At 40.7% G+C, this 16,381-nt stretch overlaps 2 protein-coding genes across 3 annotated transcripts in view; both read right to left on the bottom strand.

The window, feature by feature from the left end:
- Positions 1-65: 65 nt before the first annotated feature.
- On the bottom strand, positions 66-3,682 carry ctsh (cathepsin H). Its single transcript, XM_058089787.1, is given in 9 exon segments — positions 66-478; positions 576-692; positions 1,107-1,343; positions 1,394-1,444; positions 1,742-1,827; positions 2,260-2,390; positions 2,431-2,502; positions 2,598-2,703; positions 3,668-3,682. Coding segments are annotated over 9 exon segments (891 nt in total). The 3' UTR covers positions 66-402.
- Positions 3,683-3,827: 145 nt separating this feature from the next.
- The window catches only part of LOC131139537 (ras-specific guanine nucleotide-releasing factor 1-like), a 30,391-nt gene continuing 17,837 nt past the window's right edge, over positions 3,828-16,381 (bottom strand). For both annotated transcript variants that reach the window (XM_058089234.1, XM_058089235.1), the window contains exons 15-27: positions 12,731-13,104; positions 11,410-11,529; positions 9,837-10,007; positions 9,641-9,747; positions 9,449-9,561; positions 7,780-7,840; positions 7,600-7,706; positions 7,450-7,534; positions 7,174-7,371; positions 7,021-7,100; positions 6,837-6,954; positions 6,515-6,583; positions 3,828-5,952 (exon numbers count right to left, since the gene is read on the bottom strand). In XM_058089234.1, the coding sequence (XP_057945217.1) occupies positions 5,860-5,952; positions 6,515-6,583; positions 6,837-6,954; positions 7,021-7,100; positions 7,174-7,371; positions 7,450-7,534; positions 7,600-7,706; positions 7,780-7,840; positions 9,449-9,561; positions 9,641-9,747; positions 9,837-10,007; positions 11,410-11,529; positions 12,731-13,104 (1,696 nt within the window). In that variant the 3' untranslated portion in view covers positions 3,828-5,859. The remainder of the gene's footprint in view (positions 5,953-6,514; positions 6,584-6,836; positions 6,955-7,020; positions 7,101-7,173; positions 7,372-7,449; positions 7,535-7,599; positions 7,707-7,779; positions 7,841-9,448; positions 9,562-9,640; positions 9,748-9,836; positions 10,008-11,409; positions 11,530-12,730; positions 13,105-16,381) is intronic.

The raw sequence follows: 16,381 nt of genomic DNA on the forward strand, positions 1-16,381 counted from the left end.
TTAAGGGTTTGTCATTGTAAACTCACACTTTTACCATCAATGCATCTCACATACACAGATTTTATAGTCTTAAAATGTAAACTAAACTTCCATGCAATGGATAAGCAATACAATAAAACTTCAGTTTTATATGAGCTTTTTACACACATAATCCATTGCAGCATTTTTGTCCAAGACTTTGTGACTGGTTGGTTGTCTTCGTAGCACACACTCTTGCTTTCTTATGCATATGGGGATCCCTCAGGTCTGACCCCCACCCCCCAACTTTCATACATGCAGTTGTTTTGGGGGTGTTTGCAGCATGTTTGTTTGATATCGCAGTATTTACGTATGTGGTTGCAGCATTGTCCTGTTGCATGTGTTTTATGGTGTGGATCTATTCTTCAATCTCCATGTAACCTTTCAAACCACCAGAACAGGGTAGGAAGCGCAGGCAGACAGTCCGCGCATGTTTTTTCCTCGCTCAATCATAAAATATCTGAGGAAATAAAAAGACAAGGCAACCATTTGTGACCCCTGAGTACAGAATCAAGTTATGGAGCTTAAATAAACACCATCACTGAGTATATATTTACCCATCCATTCCCCAGGCGGTGCCCCATGAGTTCTTCACAATCCAATATAGCGTTGCATTGTTGTCGTCAACGCCGTAACCCACGGCCAGGATGGCGTGATTGACCGTGTTGGCTTGGCTGAGTACTTAAAATATAAATACTTTTACATTAAGAATGTAATTTAGGGTCATTGTGGATGACATTTTTACTTGCATATGACTTCATGCACGGAAGTTACTCTATTAATGAATACAACTAAACTAAGCCATTTTTACAGTTCTACAACATTAGCTTTGGCTATAATACTGTAACATTTTATGTTAATATGACCAGTTTTTATGCTTGAAACAAGAGAAGATAGCTGTGGGAAGTGGCCGCCTACCCTCCCTCCAGCAGCACTATAATATCAGCAGCACCATAACAAATGAGGCATGAGAACATTACTTAAATCGAGTAAAAGGCTGCTTTGGGGGAGGCTCATGTGATAAGACACGGTGACATTATTTATCGTCATTATACCTCAATTGTATTAACACTGAATTGTATTAACACAGCTTATTGTCTCATCTGGTGTAAACGCCATCCTTGTAGTGCATGAAGTCGGCCGTCACCTCAAAGCCAAAGGTCATAGGGTTGAACCAGGCTACCGCATCTACCATGGAGGTGACTATAGGGGTGTTATTTCATGTCTAGAGGGCTCTAGTAATGTTAAAACAGGTTTTCTATGTTGTAACTACAAAAAGTTTCATTGGTAAATAAGGAATCCTACTTCATGGAAAATCAGTAGAACTATTTAATTGTGTTAATCAAGGGTTTACTATACAGTCACATGTTAAAACATAAATAAATACCCGTAGTCTCGTGCACAGTCAATCAGCTGCTGCTCAGACTGAAACAAGAACAGTGCACAACAACATGTTTTTAGTATCTGTGAAATAACTGGTCGACCGCAATAAAAAAGGATATTTTATTTCTTAACTGCTTGATGACTCTGCTTCACTGATTAAAATTAGCATCATAATTACTCCTTTGTTGTGTGCAAACCTCCTGACAGCCTTTTATGCACCTTTATTTTTTTGCATTTATAAAGCTCTAAATCCACGATATAAGACCATTTGTCTTTTGGAGACTTTTTTAGGGTGCATTTGAAGTCTCAATAGGGTACTTATTTTGTTTTCGCTTACCAAAAAAATATGAGCTTTCCCGTGGCGATGGCGTACGCTGATTCTAAACAACCTGTAGTGGAAATGGTCCAACAGCTTCCACAGTGGCCCTCAAGAAGGAGCCTATCCCAGCTGTCTTCGGGCGAGACAGCCGTACACCCTGGACTGGTCGCCAGCCAATCACAGGGCACATATAGACAAACAACCATTCACACTCACATTCATACCTATGGACAATTTGGAGTCACCAATTAACCTAGCATGTTTTTGGAATGTGGGAAGAAACTGGAGTACCCGGAGAAAACCCACGCATGCCGAGGGTGGAATTGAACCCTGGTCTCCTAGCTGTGAGGTCTGCGCGCTAACCACTCCACTACCGCGCCGCCCCAGTTTATGTACAGTTTATGTTTAATGCAGAGCACTGATACAGATATTTTCTACAGCTGAATAGGTGCAGATTCTGGAAGAACTAGAAAGCTTTGTGTACTGGTTACTGCTCTATAGGAGTCCACAACTCAATACAAAGCTCCATCTTGTAGTACCTGGTTCTTTACAGGAGTCACATAGTCGCCTTTGGCCTTCCAGTCCACAACTTTGGGGTACGCACCCCTCCTGCTGTCATGGTTCCCCTCCGTGGCTGAGCAGTTCTGCAATAGGTTCCATAAAGAATGTTCTGGTAACACTGAGTCCACATCAAATCATTGGTATCATACCTGAGGCTCATGGCGGAAGGAAGAATTACCTGAATTCTTCAAATGTCATGTCTGAAAACGGATTCAGGCCCACTAAAAAAAAAAGAACAGCAGTGTGAGAATGTGTGGCCTTCATAACTTTATCCAGTGACTCATTTCAGCAAGCTGCTGGTTTTTCTTGAGTGTACTTGTGAAGGAGTGACTCCCAGCATTATGGCCTTCCACTATCCTCTTATTCTCTATGAAGATGCGGAGGCGATGGAAGTACTCCTCATCGTCATAGAGTTTGTTGTACTGTAAGAATATATAGGGAAGCGCTACATAGAACACTTAAAGACACATCATCTTATGAATAGAACTGTGCATAGGTCTTAAGTCACCACTGTTGTGTTTTTGACAGAATAGAACTGTAAATAACGGGGCATAATAAATGTAGCACTGCATAAAACACATTTTGGTGAGAATCTGGGTACAGGTGAATCTACAAAAATGAATCATTCATGTTTGAGTCAGTGTTGCATGTAGTGTAAGTTGATACTCATCTGACGGGAGAAAGAGGCAATATGTTAATAATCATAATAATCAACATCTGTCAGTTTCACAGCATCTCAACACATGAGATGCGCTTTAGTTTACTAATAAATAGTTTACTACTAAAAAATAATGCGAAAAAATTATCCAGTGGTCACACTACTGATCAACACCAATTAACTAAAATAACTCTAATATAATATTTGTATAAATGATATGAAAAATATGATTAATTTTAATTTTCCCAATGAATCCATGAATGAAAATGCATTCGCAGTTGTTTATTGTTTGTGCTCAGTGCAGCGATATAAGTGAAATATGTAATATTCCATGACTAAATATGACTTGATTTAAGGGATGGATTATATTCAGCTATATTGCTCCTAAATTTCTTAATAATATGCTATGAAAAGCATATGTAAATATGTTGAAACTTATGTTAAGAATTTGTTTTAGAAAAGTACATGACTTATTGATAAAATGTGAGTTGCTGTGTGAGTACTACAGTAAAAATAAGGACTTCTATGAGTACCCTGTAATGGAGTAACTTGAGCTAGTTTAAGAGATGCTTTAAGAGAGGCTGCGTCAATGTGACCATCTCACAGGAAAAGCAGTAAAGTGTCCATATGTTAAACGTCCTATTTGCAGCCCTACTGTATTTAGAAAGTGATGACTTACCTTCTAGTAACGTTACCTCCTGTGTATTAACAAAAACAAGAAACATTACCAGCATGAGCGCCATGCTCTCCTCCACAACCTCCAATAAGCTGCGCAAGCGTCACAAGATTCCATTCCACCCCCGTGGCAACAAGCCTCCCTCCCTCCCTTATGCTGACCTTTGACCTCCCTGCAGCCTCACTGTGAGAAACACAAAACACGTCTCCCCCTGAGAAAGAAGAGATTTATTAACAAGAGGTAATCAGGAAAGAATACATTTTTTTTGTTTCCTGCAAAAAACTGCAAATACGACTCAAGCTGTGGACACACAATGGTCATAGCGCTGCATATTGCTCACTTGCTCAACATCTCATGTGCCTTTTTTTTTTTTACACCAACTGTGCTAGATAAGATAGATTTGGAACAAAGTGGTACATGCCTGCCACTTAAGCTTTAGGTGCTCTTCTATACAAAGCCTGTAAAAATACATATATAGAAATATCCCAAGAATAAGCACAATAGTACTACTGTATATAGGTCCTGCTAAAACTCAATGTGTTACACTTAGAAGTACGTATCATACGCAGAAGGAGTTCTACAGCATTTCCAGGGTTATGCTGTACAAGGGGAAAAAAACATACATCTGTTTCATTGGCAAAATTGTACAACAAAATAGTATACACACTTTTTGTATCGTAGATAACAATCTGTTTCCATTATTAAGGCAAAACTATGATACACTGGCCAAAAAGGGTCATCATCCATAAGGAGTGGAGAAGCTGGGAATTATTTACTTGCTACATACATTGCATTACGTACAAAGTTCATTCTGAAATCCAAAACTTTGAACCAAAGTGTCTCATCATGCGGCTACAGGAAAACATCCCAACATCCTCCATTTGATTTTTAATGTATTATTTGGGGTAAGGCATTTGAATACTTCTTCAATTCATGATAAACTTCAGCTTTACAGATGCCATGTCTGTTTTAAAGGTGTGCCCACACTGTGTGTGTATTGTTATGTAATAATAATGTCCACAGCGACACATGCTGGTACCAGGTAACGCAATTTTTTTTTTTTAACCTGAGGTGATAAAATGAGACATCTGTTTGAGGTGTGGCATCTATTTACCATATTTACACCAATAGCGGACCCGGGGGTGTTTACTTACTAACTGTAGATGAGGGTAGAGTGGGTTATTTGGGCTAGGATTGCAAATTCATTCATTCATTCATTCATTTTCTACCGCTTTTCCTCACGAGGGTCACGAGGGATGCTGGAGCCTATCCCAGCTGTCTTTGGGCCAGAGGCGGGGTACACCCTGGACTGGTCGCCAGCCAATCACAGGGCACATATAGACAAACAACCATTCACACTCACATTCATACCTATGGACAATTTGGAGTCGCCAATAAAATAATTTTTTCTGGGTACATGATACCATACAGCATCCATATCAAACTTGCGCGGGCCGCACTAACATTAAACTTTCATATCAAGGCGGGGGCCTCAAACTAGTGTCCTGCGGGCCACATTGCGTATATATATATTACAGTTCATTCCATGCTGCGTTCCATGACGCAATACGCACTGAAAAGCGTAATGAAATAAAATAAACATATAGTTAAATCATTATAAATGTCATAATGTTGTGAAGTAACAATGTGGTACAATGGTGTTCTGTTAAAGTCGAGGTGACTTTGAGAATATATGGTAACTGCCTTTTACAACATTTAGTCTCTTTATAAGTAATCAGGCTGAATCGAAATCATCTCTAAATAAATGATCATGCAATTATCAAACGAAGCGTACTTTAGGACACTAAAGGCCGCTATACTTTTAAGGCAAAGCGTTCACAAGGGGACTTAAAGGCGAATGACTGCATGTTTGTTTACACAGTCCAAATCTTTGATTCAGCTTCTGAGTCCGGAAAAAGTGGAAGTCTGTGTTGAACTGTGCTCTCTTAAATGAGAGTTTATTTCATATAATACACATTCTCTTGGAGATACGTGAAACATCACAATATACTTTCTCATCTGTTTCTTCTGTGCTTGAAAATAATAATGAGTGTATTTTAATACCATAAATAACATATGTATACTCTGCAAACATATGAATAGAACCTTTCTGGGCTTTAGTCAATGAGGAGAACATACACAGCCTATGTTGTCTAATACAAATAATAGTGTATGTACACTAAAATAGAACATAACAATGCTGTACACTTCATACGAACGTTGAGCGAGTGTGACGGAGCCTCTTCATGATGACGTTTTGGGTTCGATTCTCAGAGATGCTTCATACAGACTCTCCTCGTCCAGCACCGAGCTGTTGTCCAGTAAGTACTTTGCCACCTGAAAAAACGTGAAGTGGAGTTAATTGATTGCAATGACTAATCTATTGATTTATATCACTCTGCTGTGGATTAGTCGGGTCTGGAGAGCCCGGATACTGTTTTCTTCAAAAATGTGAGATAGTATTTTATATATATAATATTTTTTTTGATGAATTAAAAAATAAAAAATAATATTTAAGAAGAAAAAATAGCTGCCAAAATAATAATAAAATAAATACATTTTAAAAAAGTTAAGTAAAAAATAAATTGTAATATAATATAATATATAAATATAATATATATATATATAATAAATGTACTAGTATATAATATATAATTATAATAAATATAATAAATATAATTATAATATAATTATATATAATAATAATATATAAAAAATACAAATATAAAATATTAATTAATTTATTTATTCATAAAAAATATATACAAATAAAAGTATAAATAATTACTCTAAAAATGGAGGCTCTGTCTATGATACAAATTTTTTCCGATTTTTTTTATCCGTCTGTCTTCATTCAGATTTTATGCAGTTTGCCGTTTATAGAAAACGAAAACAATACCTTTGCTTGAGAGTCGATCTTGTAAGCTGTTTGCTGGAATTGCCGAATTTCTCTGATGATGTGAGATATCTGTGGACAAACATGAAAAGTTTCCAATATTTTAACACATTATAATGGGACTGTCTGTCAATGCGACGTATTGTTCCAACTCGTGGCATCTTAACACTGCGTAACGCACCTGGTCTGTCGGAGAATAAGAAGATGTAGCAAGAGGGATCCATGTTAGCACAACACTACGATTAACAAGTTGTCTAGATTGTTTTTCAAAAATGCGACTAGCGACAAATGAAGCTTTTGGAGACATCTTTTAGCATCTTTTTACCATTCTCATCTTGGAAAAGTTAACCAGGTTGTCCTCTGTGTAGTTGGGTGTTCCTTCCTCAATGAAGGCCAGGTCAGTCAGGTACATTCCCAGGTAAGGAACACAAGGAGGATCACAGCTGAGGACACAGGAATATAACGAGTCAAATGAAACACTCGTCAAGAAGAGAAGTTAGGTGACTTACTTCTTCAGAGCTTCTCTCAGGTTCTTGAAGCGACCCTCTGACGACACTAACTTCTGCAACTTGTCAATCACGGTCTTAGTCTACAAAAACAACAACACTCATCAGATGCTTGTTTTGCACATTGTATCCCATTGGTTGGTAGGACTCGGGTACCTGCTTGGAGACTTTGAGCCAGGTCCTCTTGAGGCGGAAGATAGAACTGCGGTTCAGCGAAGACGTGATCTCCAGCACGGCGTTGTAATTGTGGAGGCAGCGGCAGATATCGGCCGCCGCCACCCACTTCTCAATGACCGCCACGCGCATGTTGACATCATCCCACTGCAAGATCTCCGTAGCGATCCTGTTGCTGATCTGATTCAAATGAAGAACATGCACATCTTTTCATCGAGTAATGTTCTCATCGTTGCTTTAAATATACGGCGAGCATACATCGTTGAAATGCTTGGTTGTCTTCATGATGTATGGAGTTCTCTCGTTCTTATCATTCTTCATCCAGCCTTGGCCAAAGAACTCCCTGGGAAAAGATCAACATTTTTATCATCACGCCTTGTCTTTACAATGACAACTTGATTCACTTACTCGTAAGGTATGACCTTAAAGACCAGGTGATCTAGCAGAGTGAGCTGCTCAGCTATCTCCAAGGCAGAGTGGTTCTCAAAGGGCTCGTTCCTGCATTCCTCCATCGCCTTATAAACACACATTCAAATATTACAGCACAAGCTCAAACCATACAGTAATGGAATAGTTGTCTCCTCTCACCATGTGAGCGATTTCCTCCAAGGTGAGCTGGTTGTCTCCAGGGTCCTCCTGTGTGAGAGTCCTGCAAGCAAAGAAAGAAGGACTTTGGCTGATCCGGAATAGTACAAGTGGTGATTTTGACTGGTGTACTAACCAAACTGCTACAGCAGATGGCGCTTTAGTTAAAAAAAAGTTTGTCATCTGTGATGAAATCATTAATTCATTCATTTTCTACCTTATGAGGGTAGCTGGGAGTGCTGGAGCCTATCCCAGCTGTCTTCGGGCGAGAGGCAGGGTACACCCCGGACTGGTCGCCAGCCAATCACAGGGCACATATAGACAAACAACCATTCACACTCACATTCATACCTATGGACAATTTGGAGTCACCAGTGAACCTAGCAGGCGGCCCGGCGGTCTAGTGGTTAGCGCGCAGACCTCACAGCTAGGAGAGGAGACCAGGGTTCAATTCCACCCTCGGCCATCTCTGTGTGGAGTTTGCATGTTCTCCCCGTGCATGCGTGGGTTTTCTCTGAACACTCCGGTTTCCTCCCACATTCCAAAAACATGCTAGGTTAATTGGCGACTCCAAATTGGCGACCCTCGTGAGGAAAAAGCGGTAGAAAATGAATGAATGAATGAACCTAGCATGGGGGAATTGAACTCCTGGAATTGTCTCCTAGCTGTGTGCTAACCACTCAACCACCGTGCAGCCCTGTGATTAAATCAATTATCACAAAAACCCCTGAGTCAGTTTCAGGAGCAGATGTCAATGAAGTTCTTCTTGGTTTATTTCAAACACATATTTTTGTGGTGAAACCAAATAAATCTAAATGTAAGAGAATACAGTAATCCCTCGTTTAAAATTTCCCTTCATTGCGTAACCTTCTTGTATTTCAATTGGAAAGATGCAGGCCGTGTGCTTATAAAATGCACTTTTACCATCTTGTGACTGTTTTTTGGCTTAACATTGCACCAAACATGCTCTCTTCTATTGTGGAGTTACATTATCACAAAAAAAATGTAAAAGACGTATAAAAACATATAGATATGTCTTTGGTAGCAAATTAGTTTATAGGTGACTATCTAAGAAGTAGGATTAGAGCATACAAAATCTGTTTATGACCTTCTATGTACGTTTTTTTTTATTTTTATATGATATTATTTTTATATTATTTATATTGGCATTACTGTGAGATTATTTAGTGATTAGTATGCAGATAAATCTGGAGATTGATGTCTCACTGGACATCACGGTAACATGTCCATATTAACGTCTTTCAATGCAAATTTTATAATGTCTTATATTTGTATTTGAGTTAATTTAGTAATTTTTATGCTTGCAAATGCTCAATTTAGGCAGAAATAAAACAAATAAAAACAAATTTAGGTTATCACGAGGTACAACTATACAGGTTTTTTGACATTGTGTGTAGTACTTAACAAATTTTTACACTGAATAACAAAAAAACATTTGGAAAAACATTGAATAAAACCACAATAATGCTACATTATTTCATATAAAATAATCATTATTGTAACCATTTTTATGGTGCATTGTTTTTTTTCAAGTAGTTCCCTCCACTGACTTTGAAAACCCATGACCCGGAAAACGTGATGATGTTTTTTTTTTTAACAAATCTTGTGTCATACGACTGTTTGACTCAAGTAATGACAGCAGTAAACCCACCTAATAATGTTAGCAGCAGCCTTTCTCTCCTGTGTTAGTAGCTCTGGGTCATGCATCACCTCCTCAAGGAAGCCAATCACCCTCATCTTCAGCTCTGAGTTCAACTCAAAGTCCTGCAGATCAGTAACAGTGACACTGCTGAATTTGTATTATGTTTAAAAAAAAAAACTAAAAATGTAGAAAAGTGTGTACCTGGGAGTGTTTGGAAACCCAGTGACGCAACACATTCAGCACTCGGTTTGTGGCGGCTCTTCTGATGACAAACTCTTTGTCGCCGTTCCTCTGATCAGTAGGAAAGCCTGCCGCCATATTGGATCTCATGAGATTATGCATCGATCTCGACAGCATTTGGGACTTTTTCATTGTAGTTAATCACAAATAAACTGACCTGTGCTGGCTAGGGACATACGGCGGTATTTCTCCTTGGTCGGAGTGCCCTCGTTTGCACCGGCTGTGGCAATGGCAAAGGCCGAGGCCGCCGAGAGGGCACTGCGGCTATTGTCCATCTCCCGGCAAGATGACACCACCATGCTGTTGTTGAGCGAGAAGAGCGAGAACTCTGCCAAAGCGAAAACAGACGAATTTAGCATTAAACTCATCCTCTTTTCTGTAACTGATTGTGTAAAAAGGCATACTAAAGAGTCTTAACTTGCTGTTAAATTTACGTTTTTTTACACCCTATTACCTATTATTGTTATTTCCACACTTTCCACATTTAAATAGGAAATAATAGAAATTAACTGTGGTCCATTATTTACAATGGCTGAGCACTTTGCTGCTTCCCACTATTAAAACATTGGTTCTGATGCTGCTGTTTAGTGTAATTTTAATACATTATCATACGGTCAAAGAACGCTACGCTTTCTTTTCCACTTTCTCATGTACTCCAAATCATTATTAAAGTGCACAATGCAATGCACAATGCACAACGATGAGCGAATTCAAGAAACAAGACAAGCAGTTGATGTTTGCTAAATACAAGGATGAAGAGTCTTGAACCAGTCATGATGTGCTGTATATATCACTATATTGACACTTACTATGGTACCCATTATGTCATTGGATGGTCATATCACCTTGTACTTCGGTATGAGGTACAATATTAAAAAAAAAACAAAAAAAACCCCAAACTGTATTATGGAAAGCAGGAAGTGAACAAATGTAACAGTTACTGATTGTAAAAGTACCAGATGGAGGGGTAGGATTTAATAAGCTTTGCTTCTTCCTACTCCTTTTGGACATGTGGAACTGTGAACTGATTATGTGATGCATTCAATTGTAATCTGATGCATGTTCAAATGAAATAAAACCATTACCATTACCAAAGTTGTTATTGTATATAATAGGGTTTTTTAATGTCATTTCCAAATGATAGTGTTGGCCATCGGAGGGCAGCCTTGAGCCAAAACAGACAGCCATATAGCATCGGTGAGTCCTGCAGCTTGTGTCAGTGATGGTGTTTGCCTCTTTGCCTCCCCCTCACACTTCCTCCCTGCCTTCCACCATTGAACCGGGGGCGGTATAGAAGAACACGCACATGGTTGCTAAGGTACAAGGTTTCCTTCCACCTACACTCGCACGGCACTGGCTTCCCTTGTATCCAACACCGTGGGAGGAGAACACACTGGGGATTAATTGTGCCTGACTACCGACAGGGTGGATGCTCCCTTCTCTGCGTGGTAGCAGCAGGTCCGAGAGGCCGTGGGTGTGTGTTTTTTCTTTCCCATGCCCTTATTTGGTTTTTGTCAGATGTGACGTTTGCTGCATACATGGATGTACTGTAGCAGCATTGAGTTGGTCAAACTTGGGCTTTAAATCGTCATCAGAGAATCTGTGGAGACTTCATCTCGTTGAGCATTCATAGCATCGACAGTTGGAGCACAGAACAAATGAATTCACTTCACATTTGTTGACAACGGCAATGCTAACCACTTGAATAAACTGAACCTATAAAAACATACCGCTGTTTTTCGACTTGACGTTCTTGGGTGTCGATGGCGACTTGGGAGGAGACATCTCCACTTCCGCCTCGTCACTATGACTTACAGGATCTTCATCGCATTCCTCTCTCACTGACAGATCTGGAAAAATAAATGAGGATACAGATGGAAACAACCGTTATCTTCGGTTAACAACTTCAATGTTGGCCAAATTTTGAGTTCAGGTGAATTTTCATTGATTGAATTGTTATATTTTAGCTGAAAAGGATGCAAGAAAGTATTGGAATTGGTGTTAAATTATACTTTTTCCACTTTTCTGACCTATAAATGTAGTTAGAATGCTGTATTCTCATGTTAAACAATGCCAAAGTTTCACATAATGAGGTTTATGCATTTGGAAGTGAGCCCTGAAAGAAGTTTGGGATGGCTCGAAACGCTCGGATTCAAAAGACATGGTCAAAACTGATCCTTTGTGATGTCACAGAGGGGTGGACATCCTTATATGGTTCAAAATAAACAGAAGTAAATAATGGTAAAATTACAAAAATAATTACTTAAAATTTGTTTTTAAATAATTATTTAATTAATTACTAAATCAGGGGAGGCACAGCAGTCGAGTGGTTAGCATGCAGATCTCACAGCTAGGAGACCAGGGTTCAATTCCACCCTCGGCCATCTCTGTGTGGAGTTTGCATGTTCTCCCCGTGCATGCGTGGGTTTTCTCCGGGTACTCCGGTTTCCTCCCACATTCCAAAAACATGCTAGGTTAATTGGCGCCTCCAAATTGTCCATAGGTATGAATGTGAGTGTGAATGGTTGTTTGTCTATATGTGCCCTGTGATTGGCTGGCGACCAGTTCAGGGTGTACCCCGCCTCTTGCCCGAAGACAGCTGGGATAGGCTCCAGCACCCACCGCAACCCTCGTGAGGAAAAAGCGGAAATTGTTCACTGTTTTGTTTTATTTTTAGGTTAAAACATTCAAATGATAAATTCCTATAATAATAAATACATTCATAATAAATACAATTATATAACATTCACTATAACTATACTATAACTGGCCATGCTTTGGATGATTTCCACCAAACTTTTATAATTGATACGCAGCAGTGACTCAAATTGCATAAATAATATTTGTATACATATTTTATTTTATTGTGTCTGACTTCCTGTTGCCAGTCAGACATACTAGTGGATGCGGACATACTATGCTATTGTTTTCATTGGTCTATGGGGCAGTTATGCCAGGGCTCTATAAACTCTGCCTAGCAACAGGTGACCAAGCAAACATGTGATATCACCCATTAAGGTGATGAGTAGTACACGTGAGCGTAATTCTGACCTTGCTTATTTCCGACAGACTCATCAGCCTTGCTCTCTGCTTTGCCTTCCCCATCATCCGAGATCTTGCTGGCCATGGTGCTGGACACATACAGCTTGTTGATGTCCAGGGTGGTCTTACTGAAGGGGGACATGGCGGTGTGCATGCTTGCATAGCCATTGGGGGAACAGCTGAGCGCGGCCAGGTCCAGAGCCTTGCCCCCTGTGATGATGGGAATGTTGAGGGAGAGCTTGCGGCGGCGATTGGGCGACGACGTCTTGGTGATGGAGAGCGGGGGAGGGGAGGAGAACTTGCGACTGGCACGTGGAGACGTGGGCGGCTCGCCGTAGAGGAGTTTATTGTTCTGGCTGCTAGCGAAGAACAGCTCCAAAGAACTGCAACAAAGGGGGACATCACTTTAATATCCTCATTTTAAACATAACATGAATGTGGTGCACCCTCGGCCATCTCTGTGTGGAGTTTGCATGTTCTCCCCGTGCATGCGTGGGTTTTCTCCGGGTACTCCGGTTTCCTCCCACATTCCAAAAACATGCTAGGTTAATTAGCGACTCCAAATTGTCCATAGGTATGAAAGTGAGTGTGAATGGTTGTTTGACTATATATGCCCTGTGATTGGCTGGCCACCAGTCCAGGGTGTATTTTCTTTATTAAGACACAAAGCATTGTGTATATAACACTATATATCGTGTTTACAGTGAATTCGATGCTTGGCTGTGTTGTAGTAGAATACACATGGTATACCGAGTATATAAAGCAGGGGTCTCAAACACGCGGCCCGCGGGCCAAATGTGTCAGGACACTAGTTTGAGGCCCCCGCCTTGATATGAAAGTTTAATGTTAGCGCAAGTTTGATATGGATGCTGTATGGTATCATGTACCCAGAAAAAAAATATTTAATTGGCGACTCCAAATTGTCCATAGGTATGAATGTGAGTGTGAATGGTTGTTTGTCTATATGTGCCCTGTGATTGGCTGGCGACCAGTCCAGGGTGTACCCCCGCCTCTCGCCCGAAGACAGCCGGGATAGGCTCCAGCACCCCTCGCGACCCTCGTGAGGAAAAGCGGTAGAAAATGAATGAATGAATGAATGAATGAATGTGGCGCAAATAAATATCGGTTTTCATTAGTGTATGAAAGATTGAAACAAATCCGTTCTGTTGGAGTTTCTTTAGAACTTATGACTTCTTTGACTTTGACTTCTTATAATAACCCTTCAAAAAAGTTGAGAGAAATGCATCACAAATTTCCTTTGACTTACACCTTTGTCGATGAAGTTAAGAGTGTTTCACTGTTATTACCTTTAACTTACTTTTACACTTGTAGGACACATTTGATCCTGATCCTCCATTTTTAATGAAGTGTTTTAAAAATGAGTGTATTAACTCATAGTCCTTTCTTCAGTCTCTTCAAAAAGTTTTGTTAAAACCTGCGTTTGTGTGTAAAAAAAAAAGAAACACTCATTGGTTAAAAAAGCATTTATGGCAAAGTACAATAATAACGTTTGTGTGTGTGTGCGTGGAGGGAACGCATGGAACAGCAACAGAGCAGCCTGGGAGCTCTAGCCTCTTTTTTATTGAAGCGACATTGTTTAAGACAGCATCCTCCTTGCACTGAGAGCCACCCCCTCTGAAGGCCTATAAATAGCCTGTCAAGTGACAGCGTTGGAAGGCACGGGTGCTGCCAACAGCAACCAGCCCGGGGGAGGCCCACTGAGACACGGTTAGAGAGAGAAGGTAGGAGAGAGAGAAAGAGAGAGAGAGGTGCAGTGAAGGAAAGCAGAAGAGGGCAGAGATAGGCTGGAGTCAGTGACATAGTGGATATGGATTCCTCTACAGTGAAGGATGCTGGAATTGCGTGTGTGTGTGTGTGTGTGTGTGTGTGTGTGTGTGACTCCACTGTGCTGTTACTGCTCATGTCATTTGTTAAAAAAGAATGAGACGAGTGGATGGATGGGAGATATAATAAGGATCAAGAAAGCAGTAGAAAAGGGTGTCAAAAAAAGGGGGGGGGGGGGGGGTACGATGGAGTACAAAACACCACCATCAACATTTAATACCATGGAGCTGCTGCAGATGAGAGGAGGGAGGGAAGGGAAGGGAAGGGGGTACGAGGGAGGGAGAGGATGAGGAAAGGGTGGGGTCCTGCAGCAAAGTAAAGGGTTGTCATGGCGACAGCGCAGCGGAGAGAGGGATGGCCAGACTTGTGGAAAGAGAAATAAAAGAGTGTAAAAGGAAAGGTGGGTGGCTTCAGTGGAGCGTGATGTCCTCACCTGGACACCGAGTCCAATGTGATAGGGCAGATACAATATGTGGGGTGGTGGGGATATTTTCCGTGTACTGTCAGAAGAAAATATGTAAAGTTCTCAAACTTTACGGATTTTTCACAAGCGGAGAATGGATGAAAGCGGAACTAAAAACATTTTAGTTCAGAACTGGATAAAAGTGTGGATTCAGGAATTGTTTTTTATGGAATTTACCAGGGAATAACGCATGAACCTTAATGATTAGTGTCACAAGAGACACAAGATGGGGTCTACAAGGATCAGATGAGATTCTAACATTACTTTTAAGAAAAGTACAATGAATAAATCTGAAAATTATATAACAATATGTTGCCATCCACTCATTTCATGCCGTAGTTAGTGATTGCTCTGAAGAAACAGGAAGACATGCTAATGGAGATTAGCAAATGGTCTAGATTATTCATTCATTTTCTACCGCTTATCCTCACGAGGGTCACGGGGGGTGCTGGAGCCTATCCCAGCTGTCATCGGATGAGAGGCAGGGTATAGGCTGGACTGGTCGCCAGCCAATCACAGGGACAAACAACCATTCACACTCACATTCATACTTTGGACAATTTGGAGTCGCCAATTAACCTAGCATGTTTTTGGAATGTGGGAGGAAACCAGAGTACCCGGAGAAAACCCACGCATGCACAGGGAGAACATGCAAATGCCACACACAGCATGACTGAGGGTGGAATTGAACCCGGGTCTCTAGCTGTGAGGTCTGCGCACTAACCACTTGAACACCGTTCAGCCCCCCCAATTTACTTATTCTAAAGTTAAAGTGTTTTAAATGGAGTGGGGAACAAGGACGTCAAAGCCAAAACTGTACCACTTCCACATGGAATGAGAGGAGAACTTTTTTTTCCATCTGATCTCAGACATGGCATGTCGGCTGATGTGGGATGATTACTGATGCCCGGAGAAAAACCACGCATGCACGGGGAGAACATGCAAACTCCACACAGAGATGACCAAGAGTGGAATCGAACTCGGGTCTCCTAGCTGTGAGGCCTGCGTGTTAACCACTAGCCCACCATGCAGCTCTCTATTTCATTTATTAGGGGATTAACTTTGTTATGTCAAGCACGGTGATGGTAGCATGAGATGGTAGCATCATATTCCGGGCTGCACAAGTGCTGCCGGTACGGGGGAGTTGTGGTTCATTGCTGCAAACAAGTACTGTTACATTCACCAGTGATACCATCATAGAGGAGTGAAACAGGATTCCCTTCCCAACTTGTGCAGCTCTGGTGAATTCCATGCCCAAGAGGATTAAGGCAGTGTTAGATAACAGTGGTGCTCACACCAAATATTGACATTTTGGCCACAATTTAGACACGTTCACTGTCAACTGACAAGTA

This window comes from Doryrhamphus excisus, chromosome 12 (genome assembly GCF_030265055.1).
Source record: "Doryrhamphus excisus isolate RoL2022-K1 chromosome 12, RoL_Dexc_1.0, whole genome shotgun sequence".
Classification (NCBI taxonomy): domain Eukaryota; kingdom Metazoa; phylum Chordata; class Actinopteri; order Syngnathiformes; family Syngnathidae; genus Doryrhamphus; species Doryrhamphus excisus.